Source organism: Chaetodon auriga, chromosome 9 (genome assembly GCF_051107435.1).
Source record: "Chaetodon auriga isolate fChaAug3 chromosome 9, fChaAug3.hap1, whole genome shotgun sequence".
Taxonomy (NCBI): Eukaryota; Metazoa; Chordata; class Actinopteri; order Chaetodontiformes; family Chaetodontidae; genus Chaetodon; species Chaetodon auriga.
Genome location: NC_135082.1, coordinates 15,977,165 through 16,001,149, shown reverse-complemented (window position 1 = coordinate 16,001,149; position 23,985 = coordinate 15,977,165). Strand labels below are relative to the sequence as shown.

General features: G+C 43.0%; 1 protein-coding gene across 1 annotated transcript; it reads left to right on the top strand.

Moving 5' to 3' along the window:
• Positions 1-23,872, top strand: slc43a1a (solute carrier family 43 member 1a). The gene is made up of 15 exons (XM_076739867.1): positions 1-195; positions 6,614-6,777; positions 7,431-7,623; positions 8,596-8,651; positions 10,737-10,813; positions 18,269-18,361; positions 18,499-18,632; positions 18,740-18,864; positions 19,111-19,257; positions 19,366-19,401; positions 19,489-19,624; positions 19,746-19,875; positions 20,011-20,084; positions 20,722-20,845; positions 21,210-23,872. Exons 2-15 carry the CDS (start codon positions 6,624-6,626, stop codon positions 21,405-21,407), a joined length of 1,677 nt encoding a protein of 558 aa, XP_076595982.1. The 5' UTR covers positions 1-195; positions 6,614-6,623; the 3' UTR covers positions 21,408-23,872.
• The last annotated feature ends 113 nt before the right edge of the window (positions 23,873-23,985 follow it).

Genomic DNA, 23,985 nt, shown 5'->3' with positions numbered 1-23,985 from the left:
GGACTATAACGAAACCTCCACAGGACAGAAAAGGAAGCAGAGAAGGGAAAAGGGTTTAATTCGGGCTCCCGCCGCCTTTAGAAATAAAAGAGAGTCAACAAGAAGCTGAGAAGCCTTTCATTTTTTCACTCAGTCAGCAAAAAATAAAGGAAACATTTCAAGCATTTTCCCTCTCTGAGAAGACATCCAAATCAAGTAAGTAAACGGGCATCTCCTTTAAGCTTCCCTCTGTTTGCGCTGTACATTAATAAGTGTAGTATTAACTGCAGTCACGCAGAGTTGCGGCGGGACGAACCGGCTGCTCTTACTCACACGTGGCATGGAGCGGAGACATGACAACGTTTCCATACAAAAGGCAGTCTGTGTGCCCAGTGTGTGTGAAACCAGGGTGAATGTGTGCCGGGGGAAAAAGGCTGAAAGTCTGGGCGTTCACAGAAAAGGTGAAAGCGCCAGTAAAAACCACAGAATGAGCGCGCGAGGGGAGGCAGCTCACGCTTTTAATAGAAGTTCCTGTGTTCGTCCTCTCCCGAGTGGTGGTGAAACTCCTGCTTTAGGACATTTATCACGATGCTTCGACCTGTTTGTAAAACTATGAGCTCATTAGACGCATATGTTCAATTAAACTCCAATTTAAATGTTATTACTGTTTCAGCCTGAAGCCGCGGGCGCACACACGTTTGAGTTTGTCAGATAAAGACATACAGCTTTTGTTGCTTTCATGAACACTCATGAAAGTCAGGTTTTATAGAAAACCTTTTGTGATTTTGTTTAAATTATGGAAATACGCTTGGAGTAGAGAAGCTTGTAAGAAATGATGTGGTTGAAGTGGGTTGTCTTTCATGGGGCCACTCAGATAAACTTTGAGGTGGTGATAATTACAGTGACAGTAAGTTTATAACATGTTTCATTACCAAAAATGATCTCATAAATTGGGGCTGCTACTATTATCGTTGTTATTGATTAAAATATCTCTTTAGAAAATAGTGAAAAATGTCCATCACATTTCCGCAGAGCCCAATAAGGTGACACCTCTTCACAGTTTTTTTTTCTGAGCATCAATCCAAACATATTTAATGTACAGAAATGTAAAAAAAACAAAACAAAAATAGCAAAACAGGAAAAACTGCAAATCAGACCATATGAGAAACAAGAGCTGGCAGAAGTTTGATTTTTTATTTATTTATTTATTTGTTTGTTTTTGCTTGTCAAATAACTTAAATGAATAATCAATCATTAAAATCATTGATAATTAATCTTCTTGTGTATTAACCGATTAATCATTCCTGCACAACTATGAATATATTTTGCAGTTACGTTCTTGACAGTGATCACCTGTAGGCAGGTGTAGTATCTTAGGAAACATGTGATGGATACCACTTTCTGGGGGCCTTAAACATGTAGTTGACCTCATACTTCCAACATTTCCGACAGCACGTGAACGCTGCAGCAGACTTGCTGCGGGACGGGCCTTTTCAGCGGCCTCCCTGCCGGGCCGGTAACCGGACCCCGGGCTGAGGTCATGCCCGCGGAGAGACAGCTGCTGGCCGGCCGGGCAGCCTCGGGGGTTGCGTTTTTTGGACTCCTCGGGGAACAGAGGCTCCTAGAGTGCGTGGTTTATTTTCTCGGAAACTTGTGAGGATAAAGAGTTTGCCCTGCGGTCCTTTATGTCCTGCAGAGGTTGATAAACATGGCTGGTCAAGGTCAGAAACAGCCCCGCGGGGAAAAAAGAGCAGGGCTGGATGGGAGCAGCAACACCAAGACTTGAAAGAAAGTCGGACACGTGATGAATTCAACTCAAATCTTTAATGCAGAAACAGTAGAAAAGGTTTGTTTTAACCATAATAGTCCAACATCTACATAACAAAACCCCCTCCCCTATAAATACCAAAACTATCCATGGCCATAAAAGTGGAGTTAGTCATGGCAACATTGCATCATGCAGCTGCTGCCCTGCTCAGGTATTTCAGGAAGCAGCTTCCTTATATGGTGTTTCTCTCAGTACAGGCTTCACCTGCTCTGCCAAACACACACACACACAACACACTTCACAGTGTTATGACAAGGGCTCACAAGTGTCCGCCAACCCTCAAAAGACATTTCCATTTCGTGCTTTTCCTTGTTTGCAAGTCTTTGTTGTGTGTTGGCCTCGTCCCCCAAGGTCTTGGAATAACTGTCAGTTTGCTCTCCACAACGCAGCAGTTTCCAAGTAACTGCTGCAGTAATGAGCAGCACAAAAACGGCGGGAAGCAGAGAGGAAGCGTGTGTGATAAGCAGAAGTAGAGGTGGAGGCAGCAGTCCACATCTGAACTTGCATGACTTGTGTGTCGTGCATCAGTCACACGTGGTCTTACAACCTGAGCTCAAACACACACTGAGGAGCAACTGATACCAGGCCCTTCTCACAGAGAGCCATGCGCTCTGCTTTCGTGGCACGGAGTGGGCACGGCTCCATGTTGCATTTTCAACATCCCGAGCAGTGACTGTGAATGCGATGTGTATTTATTGTGTGTCGCAGCCACAGCAAATCCAATCCATGTGACAGTCGTCTCTATACTTAGGACTGTAATGGACTCTGCCTGTTCATGTTTGAAAGGCTGTTCTGTCTGTCTGTTCTGCAGGATTAACACATTAACTAACACTTTATGACCTTAACGTCCTGGTTTCTACCTCGCGGACAGTTTTGAGAGTAGCTCTGCACTTATTGTGACTGTATCTTTTTGTTGGTCAGACAGAGGGAACATGGAGAGGATTAATGGTGCAGCAGCACATTCAGCGCATAATTGTGGATTTACACCTGAGTTTAAAAGAGTACTGAAAGCCTGATTAGCAGTGCCAGTTTTACTCGTTTAGATAACTCATTAAAATGTAGACGTTCATGTTTTTTGGGCTGCTGTAGCGAGCCCCTGCCTTTAAAGTCATGATCACCACAGCACCACAGTTAATGATTAGTTAAAGGGATACTTCAGGGGGTTTTTTTGAAGTGGGGTTGTTTGAGGTACTTGCGTTGCATTCATATGGTTTAAGTCGGAAAACCTTCTGGACAGTAGGAAAAAAAATTCTATCATATTGGTTATTTTCTGTAATTAATCTAGTAATGCATGTAGCTATAAAATGCTTTCTCTTAATATTGTGTTGCAAGCTTCAAATTAATGTTAAATTCCCTTCAAAACGTGAGGTCATCCAGTCATTCCAACGTGGACAGTGACAGGAGAACTGCACTTAGTTTTTCCTGTAATGTCTCAGTAGGATTTCAAATTCTGATCATGTAGTTGTTGTAGTCGCACCAATGTTGTTATCCAGATCGGCCATGTTTGCTACTTGTGTGAGGGAGCTATGTAACATCTGGTTGTAAATTCCATTGCTGAGGGCGGCAAAAAGTTAAAGCTTTAGACAGCACCGATGTCTACCGTTACCTTTGCTGGTATTCTCTCCGGTGCCACCTAATTTTTACTGTCCTGCTCGTCCACTGAATGATATACCTCACATTTGGCCCTCCACCAACTTCCTACTGCCCACAGAAGGTTGCGGCAAGGAAGCTAAGCTATGAACTGCTGATGGAAACAACCCTTTCCACTCAGAAACCAACGCTGTTATATCCATCTATGTCGTCTTCAAAGCCACCAAACCCCTTTGACAAAAACATTGATTTTAACTCGCAGAACACTCACTGGTCTATCGCTGCCGCCATCGGTTAGTTTGTGTTATCTTTTGGTGTTTTAAAGGGTTTGGATTCACCTAAGTTTATCACTGAACTGGGGAAAGACTGTCTGAACTTTGTCGATATTGAGATATAGTTCCATTAGGGCGGCAAAGATTAGTTGATCAATTAGTTGATTGGCAGTTTTTGAGTTTTGGAATATTTGAGTGAGTGAGCGTCGTCTTGCTCTGTCGCATCATTGCTGAGAGTTGGGGAGCAATGTGTGTGTGTGTGTGTGTGTGTGTGTGTGTGCTGAAGGGGTTTTCAGCATGGGGTGTCAGTTACATAGAAATCCCCCCTTTTCAAACTCTCTTTCAGCACAAAGGCAGTTCAGTGGGCTGTGGATAATCCCATTACATGCGCGCCTCATAAGCACATACGCAGAGACAAATCTGTCCCATTAGATCACCTCTCCCTCTCCCATACAACACACACGCACACACGCTGAAGAGATGCCCTCATTAGAAACTACTAAAAGAGTTTCCTGTTTGAGGCCTTGACTGCAGACCCCCCTCCCTCCTGTGTCTCCTCAAATCAAGTGGCTGAGACTTTTGCTCCCTCTGTTCCGTTCCACGTCTTCTCTGGTTCTCCGCCAAATGGAATAGCTGGTTATATTTGGATCGTTGTCTTTTGCTTAGATGTTTTCCAGATGTGTGTGTGTGTGTGTGTGTATGATCCTGTCAGGATGACTGGAGTCTCTGTGTTGGTCACTCATGTCGCAGGTTAGACTGACCGGTGACCCGTCCTAACATAGATTATTTCTTATGTTGTGAGGACATTTTCACTGTCACACTGTGGTGACAGTGAGCAACTCCCCATAATGTCAATCATTACATTTTAGGGTGAAGACTTAGTTTAAGGTAAGAGTTAGTAAGTCTGCAGGAAATGAATTTAAGTCCCTGCAATGGCTTCTGATTGGTGAGAACCCGACTCTGTATGTGTGAGTGTGTGTGTCCTTTCCAGGCGGTCATGACTAACCTGACATTGTTTGGTCAGTATCGTCATGAGTTTCAGTTTGTTTGTGGACATTGTTGTTTACTTAAAAGCCGGCTCGTGACTCACTTCTGACCCATTAATAGCAGCAGTGGTGGGTACTGCTAGTACTGAAAATCTATACTCAAATAAAAGTTTAAAAAAAAAAAAAATCCTGGTTAATAAATTACTCAAAGTTACTTTCAATTCTACCATTTTTGGGGGTGTACAGGTCAGTGCAAAGTCATGAAAAAAAAAAAAACAGAACCTGATGAATGAAATGATGAAATTTCTGAAAGTAACACTAACCTTGAACAGACCACCAGCTGCAACATAAGTTCATGTCATTACCATAACATCAAAGTTTGTAAAAGAGGAGATCTCAGTGTTTTTCAGGAGGCACAGAAAGCACTTTATCCTGTAGCTGCTGTATGTAAGATAAGATAAGACTTAATTGATCCCATGCTAGGGGAAATTTACTCATTACAGCAGCAAGAATTAAAAGGAGACACAAAAAAAACAATTAAAAAGACACAAAATAAAATCAACTATCGAGGCTGTATATCATATAGAAAAGAGAAGAAGAGATATCGTCTTGTGAGGCCAGATGTGGACACGAAAGCTGGCTCGTGTTCTGGGTTTTCCCCCCGTCATCATTGTATCGTGGTCAACAGGCAGTTGGTGCTTGTTTTTGGCAGCTGAAAATTCGGCGTCTGCAGTGGAGGTGCCCGTTTGTCGCTCTCCACCCCCTGCATTCAGTCCACGCATTTAGAGCAAACTAGCTGTAACAAAGGTATAAATGGCAAATGTGGCGAAGAAAAATGGCTCAAAATTACTCAGGAAAAGTGTAGAATTGCAGTTTTAAAAAAAAGGAACATGAAACATACTTGATGTGCTTTCTTACTCATGTCGTTACTTGTTCTGCTTAACGAGGCATCGTTGACTCTCAGACAAACTGGTTGCAAGCTGTTGAAAGACACCTTGAATGGAACTGCTTTGGCATGGAAATGTCACCCTTTTAAGATGCTATCCCTATTTCAAGAACAAAAGCAGACCCATCGAGTGCTCGGCATTGTTGCCTCCGGTCAAAATCAAGGGTGAGATAGCTGCTGTGTTGACAGCACAGTGGGAGGATTTCTGAGGACAATGAAGAGCAAGGTCTCAGGTGCCCAACTGGGATTTACAAAACAATGACTGGTCACACAAGGACTCATTAGGCAAACTGAGAGAAATGTCCCGTCTCAAGGGACTGCATCAGGTCTCCGCAGTGAAGAAAACATGATGAGTGAAAGACAAAGGTGACCTTCTGTCAATGCTACAGTGGGCAGATGATTATTGTCCATTCTGGGCATCAAGATGTGGAACTTCTTATCCACAGAAGTCAAAATCCGTCCTGACTGGGATGCTTTTAGGCTGACCTTGGGGCAGCTTTTGAAGGGAGATTAGTCATGTAGTCATGAATGATCTCATGCTTGCCGTTGAGTTTCATGGTCATTTCATTGCGTCATTGTTTGTGTTTTGTGCTGTTTGTATTGGAGCTGCAACAATTAGTCAATGAATGGAAAAATAAGCAGCAAAAAGTTTGACAATGGAAAAAAAAGGGATTTGAAGCAAAACTGGCAAAATGTCTGTTTGCAGCTTCTCAAATTGTTCTCTTACTCTGCTGGCATAGTAAATAAAATAACATTTTGTTTTTGACCATTGATCACACAAAACAAGACATTTGAAGACGTCGTCTTGAGCTTAGGATGGACATTTTTCACAATTAACTAAAACTTGGCGATTAATCAAGAACCCTTTATTGCTCTTGCTGCGTTTTTTTTGCATTTGATTAATCATTTCACAGTTGCTGTCATCCAGTTTCTTTGATGACACCTCAATTTAATGATTGATTCTTCCTCCTTTCCTCCCTCCTCACATCTTCTCGTCCCTCCTCGGTCACAGAGCAGCAGCGATGGCGCCCTCTCTCCTCCAGGCCTACAGGAGGCGCTGGTGGATGGCCGTGACAGCAGTGATTGAAAACCTGCTGTGCTCGGCTGTGCTGCTGGGCTGGGGCTCCCTGCTCATCATGCTGAAGAGGGAAGGCTTCTACTCCCACCTGTGCTCAGGTAAAAGTAGCAGCTCTGCATCGAGAAAACAAATGTTGTGTTGGTTTGTTTCTCTTTAATGGATCCAAAAACATACACAGCATCACCTTAATAAAGTTTCTCCTATTGGCTCTAATAGACCCCAAACATATGTATTGTTACAAATTCATATGTATATGTTAACATTTAAACATGAAATACTTCCTTAATCTGTCTTAATTAATTAATCTTAAAAGTCAATGCTTTATTCTCATTTATTTTCCTAACGTAAGTCCAGTGTGCAGCAAGGGGAAGATACTTTTCTGAGTATTGGGCTTTAAAAAGAGAAAACAATGGTTAGTTTTGCAACTCCAAAATGATGAGGAAGTAAGGCCAATTTCAACAGAACAGAGGGGTTAAGACAATGGCTTCCAACCTTTATTGCTTATGACTCCTTAGTCAAGAAGTTTGCAAACTCGTTGTCATTGATTTCATCTGTCTGCCAGCTGTTATTTTCAGATGCATGAGAGGAACCATTTTTTCAATAAAGGGCAAATATTAGACATATAAATGTGTCTTTTTCAGCCACCTGTCCTCTTAATCATCTCTTGACCGAAAACTCTAAATAGTTTTATATTTTGGGCTTTCTCTGTACGTATTCTTACCACTCACCTCTCTAATCAACCCTCCTGCAGCGAACGAGTCTGTCGTCGTCTCTTTTGGCAACTCCTCCTCCGGCGAGGTGGAGGAGTGGCTCAGCTGCGTGGACCAGGAGGAGATGCTGAATCTGGGCTTCACCATCGGCTCCTTCTTGCTCAGTGCCACCACCCTGCCACTCGGTATCCTGATGGACAAGTTTGGGCCGCGCCCAATTCGACTGGTGGGCAGGTAATGGTTGTAAAACAAGTCCCAGATGTGTCACGTTTCTCAGGCAATGTGCGGGGTTTGACGTGATAAAGGGTCATTTTAATGCAAGAACACATAAACCTCTATTTTAGATGCACATTTGCTTTATGAGAACTTGCTGATTTTGTCATTTGGAGGTTTTCCTTTATTTATGATGGTGAGACAGAAAACCGTAATCGATTCCTCAGCTGCTACCGAGCTGATAGTAAAAATCAGAAAAAGCAGACAGATCACATTCCCAAAGTGGGAGGAGGGAGCTTGTGCTACTGGTGTGTTCTCAGTGTGTGAATCAATGAATGTAGGTGGGGCACTGAAGTATGTGCCTGCACATTGTTTCTATAGTAAGTAGTGAAATTCTTTCTTGGGTGTGAGCGTGTTACAAATGTACTTTCTCATTTAATTATATGACATTGTATCAGAACAGAAAGATACTTCTCCAAATAGTCACAGCTAAACAATTAAAAAAAAAAACCCTCACGTCACACACACGTGTACTTTTTCCGCCATGGAATAGCTCTGCCAGATGTTTTGATAATGAGATGACAGTTGATAAAAATGGAGTTTATCTTGAGCTGCACATGTTTAAACATCCAGGCTGTTAAACCACTGATAGTTTCAGTGTTTGGCAGATAACCAGTTACTTAACTGTGGTTCTTTTGTTATTTATGTTGGACAATATTGTTTAGCTTATATCCACTTCTGCTGGCTATATTTGTCTGAGTCATTTTCATCACAGTTTCACTGTTCACTAATGTGGGTATTATATGACTCAGACATTTACAAACACAGACGGCTGAGTCACCAGCGGTTAGTTATCCTCTGGAGTTTCTATCATGGCCCTCCGGGGGGAAAAATATGTCTATATGTGTGTGTGTGCGTGCATGTGAGAGAGACTTTCAGTATGCTAAGATATAGCATGCAAGAATTAAAAACGTCCTTGTTCTTTTGTTGCAGTTCATGTTTCGGCCTGTCCTGTGTCATGATGGCCGTGTCTGCCTACGATCCTCAAGGTGAGTTCAAACACAAACCCTAACACACACACACACACACACACACACACACACACACACACACACACACACACACACACACGTTGGATATCAATTAACCAACTGCGAAATGTGACATAACAAATCTGCAAAGCTCAAATCCTGTCATGTGGCCAACACATTAATCTTAATCAAACAAGCGGCGCTTGGTTATTGCTCAGTTTAAGTTTAGAGCGACGGCTAGAAGCGCGCTACCTGAGGTCATGATTTACTTAAAAACCCGCAGTTTGTCTGGAAGAGCGACATTCTGCATATTAACATACTCTGCTGAGGGTTTCAGTGGGAACAGTAACTATAGCTGGATATTTGGATTCACTTCACTTCTATTGGAAAAGACATCAGTAAAGAGGGAAGGACAGAAGATCAGGTGGATGCGTACGTTGGTGTGTCATACACCTACGTGAACGGTACAATGCTCAGCCCCTACTGTGAGGGGGTCCAGTGGCTCTGTTATGCTGTGGGGGTCTGTTGTCTCCTGAGAGCGAAGGATCACTGCAAATCAATACAAAGTTGTTCTGAACCTCCACCTTTATCCTATGATAGAGCATTGCTGTCCTGATGGTCTCCTCCAGGATGACAGTGTCCCCTACCATAGCGCATGAATGGTTTGATATTCTAAGAAAGTTGTGAATTAAATATTATGGCCTTCACAGTCACCACATCTCAACCTACTTGAACACCTATAGGTGATTTTGGACTGCTGTGTTAAATCTTTTCAAAGAAACGTTGCTCCAGCTCTCCAGTAGAGGACCAGAGACTTGCAGAATCAATGCCAAAGGTGCCAAAGTGCACTGAAGCCGCTCTGGTGGCACAGAATCTTAGCTAATTACTCATTCAAAAGTGCTTTTTAAGAGTTTCAAAGCAGTGCACAGCTCTGCTCAGGCAACTAGACTGGACTGTTGTGTTTTTCCCAGTATTAAACTTATCTGTTCAGATTGAACAGGTGTGTAAAGGTGTGGCAATGGGCAATTGCCAAACACTCTTTTCCACATTCTTCACATTCCCCCTTTCACCACTGTCTGTGCAGCTACTTAAATTCGCCTCTGGCTGCAATTGAAACCATGTAGTTTCAGATGGGAACGAAGAATGTGATTAAACTGAGGAGCAGGTTATGAACAGTCGGCCTCTCTACACGCCACTTCACATTTTAATATTGTGTTTGGACAGGATTTGGACTCAACTGCAGACACGCAGACAGGGAGCAAGGGTAAAATATTTATTTGATTGGTATACAGGAAGCTAGTAGCTGGAAAGTCTGGGAATAACAGGTGAGGCACGAGGTGGAGAGCAGTTCAGAAGCACACTGGACTGCACAGAGCTCAGGTGGTGTGAGTACTCGTGTAGAGGGCACGTGGTGGTTGAGGCACAGGTGAAACTAGGTGGTGATGGTTGTGGACTTGAGGCTAGAGGTTGGTGGAGGCAAGAGGTTGGAGATCAGTGCAGCAGAACTCACTGAGTTCTGAGGAGATCAAGCACTGGTAATTCACACGAGAGACATAAAACTAAATATACACTTAAACTCACAGGTAGCGCTAGTAAATGGCTAACAACACCACCAAACAGTCGAAACAGTCTGGCAACAAGTCCTCTGCACTCCACAGTCTTTATGCTGGGCTTGATTGTGATGAGCCCCAGCTGTGCTGGAGCCAGCTCCCACCTGGAGAACCTCTGCCAACAAAGGAAACACAGGAAACAAAGGCCCACCCTTCTCCACAGCACACAAAATAACTGAATTTCCCAAAGCACCTCATTTAAATCACAGTGGCTCAGCTGGGATTGAAAGCACACCAGAAAAATGCCGGTGTGCCACCTGAAAAGATAATATTTTATTTCCTGTAGCCCGTTTATTGATCTCTTGTACCAACTGCTGCTTCCACTTTATAAGGACTCAGGGCAATTCTTTTCAAAATGGACTCACAAATGTAGCCATCAAAACTAAAAAAACAACAACAAAAACACTAGAAGAAGTATGTGAAACCTTTTGGAGGAAGCCATGTCCTCCAGCCTCGTTCTGATGAAGCTCTGTGTGTCTGTGTTTCTCTGCAGTTCTGTCAGCGCTCATTTTCTTGGCTCTCTCCCTGAACGGCTTTGGAGGCATCTGCCTGACCTTCACCTCGCTCACGGTGAGACACAAACAGAAAAAGACACAGATTCTGACTGATTAACGGAGGAAATACAGATAATTATACACAAGTTCTGATATTTGGGTGATATTATGATCATAATCAAAGGCACAGACTGTACATACAGAAAATGTGCTCATGAAATACGTCATCTGGATATGAAGCGACCTGCATGAGGATATGAGATTTTGATCATACTGCACTCTTCTGACATTAGTGTGTTGCAGATATACATGACATTGAGTTAAGTTTCAGCTGTCTGATTACAAGCAGTTGATCCTCTTGTCCCTCTTTAATCCACTGCAGTCGTTTTCAAACTGTCAGGAAAATCCAGCTTCTTATTTACACCGTGAGTGACACATTTGAGTCTTTTTTGGTTTTGAAATCATTTATGAATGCTTTAAGTGGACGATCACTCTTCTCTGAGCCAGTTCTCATTAATTTGGTGGATCCACTTCTGTACAAAAGAAATGAGAAATGGGAGGAAAAAACATGACATCTCTCCTCTGGAACAGACTGCGTTGGTGAGCTTTGTTGTGTTAAATCCAAACCACAAATTGAATTAGATGGTCATCTAATACCTCCAAGGCTGCCTTTGCTTTCACACTATGTCCTGTATGTGCTGGTCTGGCCACTTCCAAAAATTGCTGTCAGTGTGTTTCATATTTATAGTGTATTCAAAGCCGTCTGATCAGGACTCCCAGGGCAAAATGTGGTCTTTATTGCGAACAAGGCCAGTCATTCTAGGTACAAGTGGCTCCAGGGTAAAGAGAATAAAACACAAATCAAAAATCTTGAAATGTTTTAAATGAGTGTTTGAGCTCGTAAGATACAAACCAAAAATTGCATAGCCTCGGTCTTTTCTTTCCCAAGAGCATCATGTTAAATCTGCATGCTGTCAGGATCATTTTTAGCAGTATTAGTCCTTATTAATACTGTGCAGCCTGTCCTGTATTATAGCACTAAAACTGCAAACGCCTCTACTGTGGTTACATAAGTCGTATTCTGAGAAAGAACAAATGGAAGGTCATGTTCCTGGTAGCTGACAGTCTCAGCGTTGCCAGGCCTCTATTTGTCTCAGCTGAGGAAACAGTGTGTGTTGTGACTGGAAGCTGTGTTTGTTTACATTCACGTCAGGCATGTGCGTTTGTGTGTGATGTGTCAGCTGGTACCAACATTATCAAGCGTTTTTATTGTTGCCGCCGCCGCCGCCCCCTGTGTCCTGGCAGGTATTTGGGGTTTGTCATGTGTGTGTGTGTGTGCGTTCACAGAGTTTCCGTCTGAGCTGCACATGACTTCTCCCAGATGGAAAGTCTCTCTATTTGTGTTTCGGCCAATAACGGCCTCCAGTGGACCACACGCCCTCCCCGAAGCTCGGCCCACTCACCTCTACTCAAAACACTCAAGGCCATGCTTTCTGTCCTCTCTCCTGCTCCCTCTCGCTTCCTTCCTTCTTCCTTTGTTCTTGTCTTCCCGTCTTCCTTCTCCCTCCTGGCCCTCTGTTCTGTCCCAGCACTCAGCAGAAAATCAATACCAAACCTTTTCAACTCTACATGACTGTGCACACATGTGGATGCTCGGACGTGTGCGCATGCTTATGCACACACAGGGAGACGAACATGAAACAGATGTTTAGATAATGAAAGTCCAAGTTGAGAGTGGACGGATGACCCTGTCCTCTGACCTTTTCCCCGTGCTGACTGTAGCCTGGAAGAGAAAAGCTAAGACACATGTCTCCGTCTGTGGCTCTCTGCAGACTGGCTCACATTAAAAGACATTCAGCTGTGCCCGCATGCCTCCCTGAAAGCTGCTGACAGTTTGAACAACCAGCTGACGTGGCTGTTTGACGAAGGGAAAAATAAGTTTGTTCCAAACTGAGATATCATCCATGTCAAGGATGTGACGGTGAAAGAGATTAGGACGGACGACATTTAAAATCCTCTTGTTGGTGGTCAGTCGTTACAAACTCTGTTCATCCACACGTTGTTTAGAAATTTGGGATCTTGTAATGATCCCAAATTTTCCAAAGATACCAAATATGTCAAGATGGATTTTGGGGAAATGTGGATAAAACAGACATCTGGAATATTTCCATTTCAGAGCTGCAATGATAAGTCAATTAATCAATTAGTCGACTGAGAGAAGATTAATAAGCAAACGTTTTGATTTTTAAGGAAAAATGGCAAATAGCTGATGGAGTTTAAGTTTCTCAAATTAGAGAATTTCATAATTTTCCTTGTCTTACATGATAGAAAGCTTAATTATTTCTAATAGACTAAATAACTGATTGATAGAAAAATCCAAACATCAATTGATAATGTCACTAAATGGTAGCTGCAGTCCGATTCCATTTAAAGGAATAACATGTCTCATAAGTTCCCTATAGTAAGGCAAGGCAAGGCAAATTTATTTGTATAGCACAATTCATACACCAGGCAATTCAAAGTGCTTTACAGAAGCATAAAAATACATTAAAATCATACATTTCAAAGAAAGAAAGAAAGAAAGAAAGAAAGAGATTAGAAGAGAATAGAAAAATAAAAATAAAATACAATTAAAGGAACATTAAAAACAGAAGCCAGTAAAAGACAATAATTTAGCATTTAGAATGATTACTTTAAGTAAAAGCTGTAGCAAATAATAATGTTTTCAACCCTGATTTAAATGAACTGACAGTTGGTGCAGACCTCAGGTGTGCAGGGAGAATGTTCCACAGGTGAGGAGCATAATAACTGAAAGCTGCTTCACTTTGTTTGGTTCTCATACTGGGAACAAACAATAGACCTGTCCCTGATGACCTGAGAGGTCTGGATACTTCATGTGGAGTTAATAAATCTACAATATATTTCGGTCCTAGACCATTTAATGCTTTGTAGACCAACAGTAAGATTTTGAAGTCTATTCTTTGACTCACAGGAAGCCAATGTAGTGATCTGAGGACTGGTGTAATATGGTCCATTTTTCTGGTGTTTGTAAGGACTTGTGCAGCAGCATTTTGAATCTATAGTACACACAGTATGGTACACACACACACACACACACACACACACACACACACACAGTGGAGAATCACACATTATTTTGGTGATCAGTAGCAGCAACATGTGAGTAATGAGGTTATATCTGACACGAGAACCTCCTTTTAGAGTTTAACCACGAACACACACTCCCACACAGGAAGGTACTGCGTTCTGTCTATTCTCTTCATCACCACAAACACAAAATTAATATCACACACACACACACACACACACACACACACACACACACACACACACATACATTTGAGTAATGTTCAGCTCCCCCCTCCTCTTTGTCCCTGCCCCACCTCTCTTGCCCTCTCTAATTGGTCAACGTGTACCAGCATCGACAGACCTCCACACTGTTGTTGTCGTTGTTGTTGTTCTGAGCGAATGACGGCAGAGCACAAGCTCTAAGAAACACACACACACACACACACACACACACACACACACACACACACACACACCATCATGATTTAAAGCACATGCTTTAGAGTGGTAACTCAAAATGGATTATAAAACAAGGAGAATCTCTGCTCTTTTCAGTTATTTAATAAGGAAAGAAGTCGTCTATATTCAGCCATAATGAGGATCATAAGGCCCTGATACAGAGGGTCTGTCATATGATTTGATACTATTAAGTATGGAAATTTATTGTGTGTAGAATATGGAGAAATTACAGCCTCAACAACCATCAGCATTTCACTTTCCACGTAAAAACCTTTAAACTTTCAGGAGAGTTTTGAACATCGCTGGTGAAATAATCTCACCTGCATGACCTTGATCAAGGTAGTTATCTCCGCCTCGCTCTGCAGACGCTATTTGCACTTGAGTTGTGTGCACATTTACCATGTGGATAGCAACAATGCATCAAGTCACGTTGCAAATAAAAACATAAAACTGGCAGAGAAATGAAAAGTCCTCAGAAGGAGGAGCCGATACATTACAGCAAGAGGCCAAAGGATTGTGGGTTTTAATTCAGCCGCAGTGACAAGAATTGGAAATGAAGTCACACAGTGAGTCACAGTTCAGCTGAACTGACATTTTCTCTTGCTATTTGTTTGACAAAATGACATTTTGAAGGCAGCTCAAACCTGTAAATGTGCAGTGTGCGACTGGTTCGTAACAGAGTTCAGGACATTGACGCAACAATGTCCTGAACTCCTCTAATGAGGCTTTTTCAAAAGTGAGCTAACTGAAACTGAGTGTCTGTGCTGAAGTTTAACAAAAACACACAAACAGTGGATTCAACATAATAAATAATAAAGTGAATATAAGTAAGTGTAAGTCACAGATTCTGGAGAAAGATCGGCGACAGTTGAGCCTGAACCATCAGCAATCTTTGTCTTCAATCTGTGACTCCACCTTTAGCTTGATGAAGGTGTGAGGTTTGCCCTGCAGCTCAGTGTGCCTGCACCATGTGTCTCCAAAAAAGAATAAAGAGTCTTGCACTACGCCATTGTTAACCTGATAATCACCTCAAAGAGAGCTCAAGCACCATTAACCTATATGAAGACACCTTTGTGGTTTTCTGAAGTTCATATAAGGTCACTGAGTTCTACCAGAAGCACACAGCCTTCACAAACTTAACTACCGCCAGTGATGCGTGTTAAGTGCACACAGCATACTTAACATGCATACTTACCACATGTGTCACATTGACGTCAAAGGAATGAGGATAGTCCGCTTGCAGTTATTGTAAGAGACACGGAACTTGCCCTTCAGTATTACTGGATGCTTCCAGGGGCCCGTATGAAACGTGCTTTCCTCATTTCAGTAGCAAGAGCTGTCAGTTTTTGATGGGTTAGCTTTGGTCTCCGCGAGCAGAGAGACAGGACAGGCTTCACGTGGGGATGTTTTTGGTGAGAAACCTAAAGAGAGAAAGGCTTCCATAGAGGGCGGTCGACCCGCCGTCTTTACGTTAGGCTGCTTTTTATTGTGTGTTATATAAATCTAGTGCAGCTGGACAAGAGCACTGTGCCAGCGCTGTGAGGGATAAGGGTTTGACCAGCCTATGAACAGCGAGAAAAGGCGGCAGAGAATTGAGGTGGAGAGAAACCGGTGCTAATCAGCTGTGGTTTAGTGTTTCCTGCTGGGCTCTCCACAGAGGTGCTGCAGCTGTGGCATGGGGAGATCAGTCAAACCCAAAAAATGTTACTCCCACTACCTCTCGTTTTCCTCCTTTCTCCCCTTGCGACACCTCTCTCCTTCTTTCTTCCCCTCTCTCCTCCTGCGTTCTACATCTCCTCCACACATTCAGTCAACTTTCAGTCCTCATTAAGCTACTATTTGGCCCGTTCTCTCAGCGATTAAGGTCTTAATTAAACCCAGTGCCAAAGCCTTACAACACCCAAGTGAGTGAGCACGGCAGGAGTAGAGCCTGAACTGATTAGTTGTGACAATTGAACGGCCAAAGCTCCGTTTGTGTGTGACTTTCTGACACCAGTTGACCCTTGTGTGCCTCCATACAGTCACGTGTTTCTATCCACGTCCTTCTGGCAATGTTAGCTTGCAGAACATGTGCTGCAAGGCCCTGTGTGAAATATGTATTTTATGAGAACTGCCAGAGCATAGTGATGGGAATCACACCTGCTGCTGGCACATGCACACGTACATGTCAGGCTTTTCTTTGCTTTATGCCTCACATACAAATCTCTCAAACACACCACCACACTTCTGAAGGCAAACATCAGTGAGCTGACATCTCACATGGCTGGAATATCTTAGCTTTAACATTAACAAGAGATGCAAACTCCCCTTGTGTGCTCAGAGGGCCCTCTCGCCTGCATACCACAAGCCTCTGCAGCCAGAGAGTCCGGCGCTGTAGATCTGGTGACCACAGGCTGGTCGTGAAGAATTTCGGTTCTCAGAAGCGCTGAATGAGGACGGGTGTTCTCTGGGATGTTTTTCTTGTCATGCTCAGACAGTCAGGCTCTCTCTGAAGCATCCTCAGGAAAGCTTTTTTTTCCTGTTTACCTGCCAGCCTCATTGTTGTGTCAGCTCTTGAAGTGACCTCATGCTTCCTACTCCAACACACACCAGTCTGCCCGCCGTAAACCGTCAGCACAGCCTAATCTTCAGACGGCAGCCAATCCCCATGCACACACACAAAACCCCCTATTTTCACAGAAAAGCCTCCATCTTGACGTCTTGCTGGACTCGGGAGCCAGAAGCAGCTGTAGGAATGTCCATTTGGGGTATTAAGTTCTTAGAAACCCTTTCTTAGTTATTTCGTGGTCTATGACCCACCAGGGCTGCAAATATGGCCAAACAGCAGGCATTCATGATAGATTAACAGTGACAAGGTAATCACAAATTATCACCAGACTGAAGAGACTTATAGCATCATTAACTAATGATTTTGGTTTTCTGGCACGCAGCTTCAACCGTTCACTCTCACTGCTCTTGTCAGTGTTGTTTGCAGCTGCAGGAGGCTCAAAAGCTCTGGAGCCCAACACCAAATGGCCAAAAAAGTTAGAGACTAACTTTTTTGGCTCGCCGTGTTCCCAATTTACCATTTACCAAGGGTGAGGACACACACCTGTGGGATAAAGCCAGGGACGCTGACAATACACAGTGAACTCTGACCCAGCGGAGAGATTAGGTGACGGCAGCAGAAGTTTGGAAAAGCATGGTCAGTGCTGAGAGAGAATAGCGAGCCTGTCATGCAGCACACTTAAAATCCCACACATGTGATTTTATAATCATGATTGACCCATTTAAAACTCTAATCAAAGGACACTGGGTGTGCTGGCAGCACAATAGGTGATTGTTATGTTCACTAAGCTTCTTATTACTGTAAATAGGTCGACCTAATATATGATGTGTTAGTGCCTGGTGCCTGCCACTTTGTCCGCTTTGCCGTGTGTCATGCATACTCCCACGCCGGGTCCTCAAGCCCTCTGTAGTTCATCAAGGGCTGCCTATAGATCGGCTTCCACATTTTTAATCCCACACCAAAGAATTTGTTGAAACTGCAGGAATAATGACGGTGGATGTGTGTCTAAGTATAGCTTAGTCTGTGTTTGAACTGTGGGGTCAGGACGCAAACTGGGTCATGACTTTGTTTCTTGTTTCCTCATGACATGGAAACTAATATTTTTTTAATGAGTCTGCCCTGCAGGGAGAGAGAAGTGTGACTGGGTGCAAACGACCCACAGCCAGGAACTGCTCACAGCCTCTTGATTAACTTGCCTACTCTGGTTCATCCTGTTACACAAAGCAGCCGTCTGCCCTCTGCTGGTCAAAAGGACATACTGCACCTTGATTAAACTACATTTTTTAAAACTGCATATACAGTATAGGTTACATACGGGTTTAATGTATTTCACTGAGATCAAGATAAACATGTTGAATTATTTGTGATAAGTGACATCTAGTGTGTTTATTTATATCATTTGCATCTTGTTTCTCCCCTCCTCTGTCGCTGCAGCTCCCCAACATGTTTGGTGCTCTGAGCTCCACCGTCATGTCTCTGATGATTGGTTCCTACGCCTCCTCTGCTGTCACCTTCCCCGGAGTCAAGGTAAATTACAAATGTTATATGTTCAGTTTTTTTGCCCCCAAGTGGCCAATAAACATGAGTGACTGCACCTTTAAAAGCCAGAGGCAGTTGATTATAAATATAACAGCCCTCTTCCTCCCTCTCTGTCTTCCTCCCAGCTCATCTACGATGCAGGTGTGTCCTTCCAGGTGATCATGTGGGTGTGGGCGGGCCTTGCAGGGTTTGTCTGTTTCAACTGTTTCATCAACTGGCCCACGGAGGGCTTCCCAACACCTGACGAGGTAGACTACAGGTGAGTGTGGCCGCCACTGTGTTTTTTCATCAAATTTAAATGTTTATCAGAATACTTCGCTCCAACGTCAATGTGTGTGTCTCTGTATGTGTGTTTATATATAACAGTAAGATCCTCACACTGCAAGAGCTGCCTTTATCAGACCAGAAGATTGGAGAGAGACTGAGCCACAAAAACGGAGACGTCCGACGCTCCACGGAGAAACTCCCGAATGGACCTGACGCTGCACCCAGTAAGTCCACAAACAGCTCTTCACTTTATATCCTGATGATTCTCTGCGTTGCTCTGTATTGGCACATCTCAAACAGCGCACTCTATTGAAGCTGTCATAGCATCCTCACCCTTTGCTGCTTCCTCTGCGAGCCATTTAAACACTTATCTTGGGCACCCACCTTGAAATCTCTGTCAATAAATGAACAAATTCATTCACCTGTAACTTTTACATTGAGTAAAAGCCTCCTGTGTCCTCCTCCCTCAGACACTGTTCCTTTCCGTCGCTCTGTGTTCTCGCCCATCTTCCTGTGGAGTCTGGTTACCATGGGGATGTCCCAGTTGAGGATCATCTTCTTCATGGGCGCAATGAACAAGATGCTGGAGTTCATGGTCACCCACGGCGAAGAGCATCGTGAGTGTCGAACCCTCGACTACATTCCCAGCAAACATTCACTTTTTTTAATCTACTGGATGTTATTAATGGTTACTGACAGAGTGAGTCTTTGTTTTTATATTTCAGCATCTGATCAGCTGGTGATTGAGGCAGAAGAGAAAGGTGAGTAGTGTAACAATCAGGCTTTATATTTGTATACTTCATGTAACTGTCTGGTATATGTTTTGATATTAATCTGTTCTCCCTCAGTGAGTTTCTACTCGTCCATCTTCGGCACGCTGCAGCTGCTGTGCTTGGCCACATGTCCTCTGATTGGATACATCATGGACTGGAAGATGAAGGAGTGCGTGGAGGAGAAGGCCGCCCCCCCAGGCAAAGAGTCGAGGTACATGACAGTTTCATGACAGTCTCAAAGCAGCAGAGTCAACAATGCTGACAGACATAACGTGGGTTATAATGGTCCAGGATGTAATGTTAAAGCTCCTGTGTGTCTGTGGCCCCATCAGACAGACCAGTGGACCCAAGAGAGACAGTAAGATCCAGAAAGTGACCAACGCCATGAGAGCCTTCATCCTCACCAACGTGCTGCTCATCGCTTTTGGATGCTGCTGCCTCATAGACAACCTGCCTCTACAGGTAGCACACACACACACACAAACACACAAACACACACACAATATGGCAGCTATAGAACAGGGAAACAAGTCAGGAGTGAATAGTCAACATGCTCAGATTCATCGATCATGTTGCTTCTTTTCTCTTCTTCCTCAGATCTTGACCTTCATCCTCCACACGATGGTCCGAGGCTTCATCCACTCCTGCTGCGGAGGCCTTTATGCTGCTGTGTGAGTGCTGCAGCTCTGTTTATCACATCCACCTCTTAGAGGAAATGGAAAAACGTAACCTCGGGGGTGTAATGGTTCACAAAGCAGGTGTTATAATTGTATATATTTTTAACAAAGGAGAAGAACAGGAGAAAATGTGCCTTTATTTTCCGGTTCACTGCCGGTAGGTGTGTCTGAGACCTGCCATGAAACAGTCGACACTTTCCTGACCCATTTAGAGTTGTTTCCTGCACCATATAAACGGCAAACACAAAGCAGAACTTTACAGTGTGATAAAAGCAACCAGATGTGGTGACAAACGTAGGGGATGCTGTATTATGTGTGTTAAAACATTTGAACCATGTGTGCAACCATTCAACATATTCTATTTACAAAATCCATGAACTGTCGGAGCAATATTCATGATTCAAAGCAGTGTGATATCATACGACATGATAGGGTGTATTACTTAACCCCTGATGTTTCTTGAATACTCACAGAAGATGTTGTCATTTGTGCTCTTAGACTCTGGCAATAATTATGGTTTCCCATCATAAATTTATACCACAATAAACAGCTCACTTTTACAACATTTTCTCTATTCATCTGGGACTCAGCGTCTCCTTGGTGTTTCAAACTCTCCGTATCTCCCCCACAGCTACCCCTCCAACCACTTTGGCACCCTGACAGGCCTCCAGTCCATGATCAGCGCTGTGATCGCTCTGCTGCAGCAGCCGCTCTTCATCGCCATGGTTGGACCACTGAATGGAGACCCCTACTGGGTGAGGAGGCGCACTTATTGCCAACTCCAAGCACTCACAGCGAGTGCATGGAGTCATATTTGTGTCTCAGTTCTGAGGGCGTAGTGAGACATTCTGTGTGCAGACAAGAGATTTGTGTACTTTCTGATATGTAAATCTTTTGTCTGTACTGGTTTGTCTGGCTTGTTTTTGCAGCTAGTTCCAATTTGTTTCGACATTTTTCATTTTAAAATGGAACAAAACTAACTACTTTCTTGTTGAGCCCAGAAAATCTGATACACAGAGAGTATATGTGGCCTGACTTTCACTGACAAAATAAACACCCACCATGAACTGTGTGACCGTGAGCATAACTTTCCACCTCTGTCATCCAACCATCCTTCAGATCAACCTCGGCCTGCTGATCCTCTCATTGGCTGGCTTCCTTCTGCCGGCTTACCTGTTCTACCACCGCAGACACCTGGTGAAGGAAAAGGAGGCCAGAGACAAGCGGGCCACCGGACAGGAAATGCAGGCACTCAACCACGGCGAGGCCAACGGCTACAAACCTCACAGCAACGGCCTCGCTGCCGTGGAGGCTTAGTGGGACACGACCACGCCGAGGATCAGGGGAATTGTAGGATTTTTTTTTGTATGTGCCTTCAAAATGAGCCCCAGCAATCTACTCATCCACATGTGTTTTGTTTTGATATTTCCTGTTTTTTTTTTGTTTTTTTTTGGTCATTGCTGGTGCACATTTTGCTCACCACAAACTATATCACAGTGCATGCAGAGTCTCCATGTTTTGTTATGACTCAGAGTCAGACTTTTTCAAGTTCCTTGTCATCTGCTGAGAAGCAAGTGTCATCATCATCATTTGCTGCTGTTTATTTATTTTGGTTTAGGTCAAAGAGCCAAATTAGTGTGATTTAAAGCCATAGATTTCACTCACAAGCACACGCAACGACACGTGCACACATCCTGGAATGGCCTGCGTGTCAGACTGCGGATATCACGGTACTTGAAATACTTTTCAGATATAATCATCACCATCCCTGCTAACACCAAAGAACAGCTTAAAGATAGGAAAGTTACACTTTCTACTTCAGTATTGTTTCAAAAGTGAGTTGAATGAAGCAAACTCGTAGTACATTGTGCTGTTTCTACTGTACCCCCCTCAACAAAAAGCTATAAAGATATATTTCTATAAAACACCTTTAAAAGCATACAAGCTATCAAAGAAAATTTATAGTATCTGAACACCAGAACAGAATATCTGGTAGACATAAAGAAGCTTTTGGGGCACTATTCAGAGCCCACTTATTCACTCACACACGCAAGGATAGGCTGGTTGTAGAGACACCATATCTACCTCCTCTGTTTCCTTTTTTACTGTCTCTCTGCAACCGACTCCTGCTCGATTTCTTTTCTCTTTACATTAGGAAATGTTCAGCTTTGATCGTCAAGCACCCAACAGGTTTAATCAGTACAGTTTCTCCTTGTGTATTAATGTTCTGTAGAGGTATTGTGAGTCGGCCCTTGAATTTTTGGAATTTTTTTTTATGTAGGAAAAACACTTTTAGGGAAAGGAAAAAAATGACTGACTTTTAAAACTTGTGACACACGGTGTGTGTCAATGTTATCAACACTTTGTACTGCTTTATGCACAGAAATGAACTAGTGTGTGTATAAAATATGTATTTAAGTGTCCTTTTTTTATACTCTAGCTGCAGTAGCATTAAAAAGGGAAGCGTTTGTTTCAGTATCAGCAAATGTCATTTTGTAGTTTGCTAATTATAAATGAAACTCAGATGATTTGCTTTTGCCCTTTTGCTTTTTTGTAGTCATGCATTGATTTTGGTGCAAACAAACCTCCATCAAAATAGTTTTTTGTAAATAGAACTGAGGTGTGTCTGGTATTTTATTACATATTCTGCTTTCTTTATTATGTATGGGTGTGTACAGCATATTACAAGTTGTTAACTGATGGCTGAGGAGGCCCGGGCTGTGATCAAATGTGTTTTTTAAATGTGATTCTTTTCTGCTTAGATGCTCAAAGTCACATAAAAAACATCCCTCTGCGTCAGCCAGCTGCAGATCAAAACAAAAAAATGTACATCTTCCAAAGTGGAAACAAAATGTGTCTTTTGTGTGCGTTTGTTCTGTGCACAGCACCAGTATCGTGTAGATTTATGGAATCAGATGTAATGTATGATTGTTTTTTTTGACTCAATCCATTTCAGTGTCAAGACAGCTTTGGTTTCCCTTATTGTCTGTTGCATTTCTTTCCATCTTTCTCATTCAGTTTCATTCATTTCAAATGCTCTCTCGCTTTGAAGGAGATTCTGTTTTGTATCGACTGTATCTGCCTTTGCTGCTCGCTCTTGACTTTATTGTAATAGATGCGAATGTAAGATTAACGCCTCTGCCAAACGTCTTTCTCTGTAAACCAAAGCCATGTGTAGCATCTCTAAGCTAGTCGGTAGTGTGGCACCTTTCCTCTGGAGAACGAAGAGGAGCAAAACAAGAACGCCTTACAACACAGTGATTGATCGCACAGTGTACACCAGTCTGATCGTAATGCTCGGTTGTTGTTAATTGTCACAGGTGTTGATTCAACTTGCCATGCTTGAAACTGTACTTTGTGTTGTTTAGTGCAAGTGCTGGTTAGTGCATTTCAATCAATCATTACTCTCCTCTTGTTGCGGCAGTACGATATTTTGGAATGTTTGAAACCAACGCACAGGCAATTCGAGCAACAACTATCTGACCTCTTTGTACCTCTCAGTTGCCGTCAGACCTCAATTAAAGCTGCCAAATGGCATTCAAGTTAATGTGACTTCCCTGTCCTTACCCCTTTTGTAATTGGTATGTGCAATAGTTGCTGAAGTTTAATCAACACCTCTGACCGTCACTAAAACTAAAATAATCATTTATCTGTACTGTGAGACTGTCAGCTCATCTGCTCTTTTTGGCCTTGGGGTTGAAGTGTTGGTCTGTCTTGCTAAATGTATGCCTTTCTTTCCTGCCTTCAATCAGTATATCCAGCTTGTGCATTTGATAAGCAAATAAATGTATGAATTTTAAGATATTGTCAGACTGACATTTCTTTTTCCACCTGTGCACAAAGTTCTCTTACAGCAACAAAGTGTGTGAGCATCAGCTGTTTGTCATGTATCTGA

Coding starts and splice junctions, on each gene's coding strand:
- slc43a1a (XM_076739867.1), top strand. CDS start 6,624: ATGGCGCCCTCTCTCCTCCAGGCCTACAGGAGGCGCTGGTGGATGGCC. Junction 18,633..18,739: donor CCTGACGAGGTAGACTACAG/GTGAGTGTGGCC, acceptor TATATATAACAG/TAAGATCCTCACACTGCAAG. Junction 19,258..19,365: donor CACCCACGGCGAAGAGCATC/GTGAGTGTCGAA, acceptor TTTATATTTCAG/CATCTGATCAGCTGGTGATT.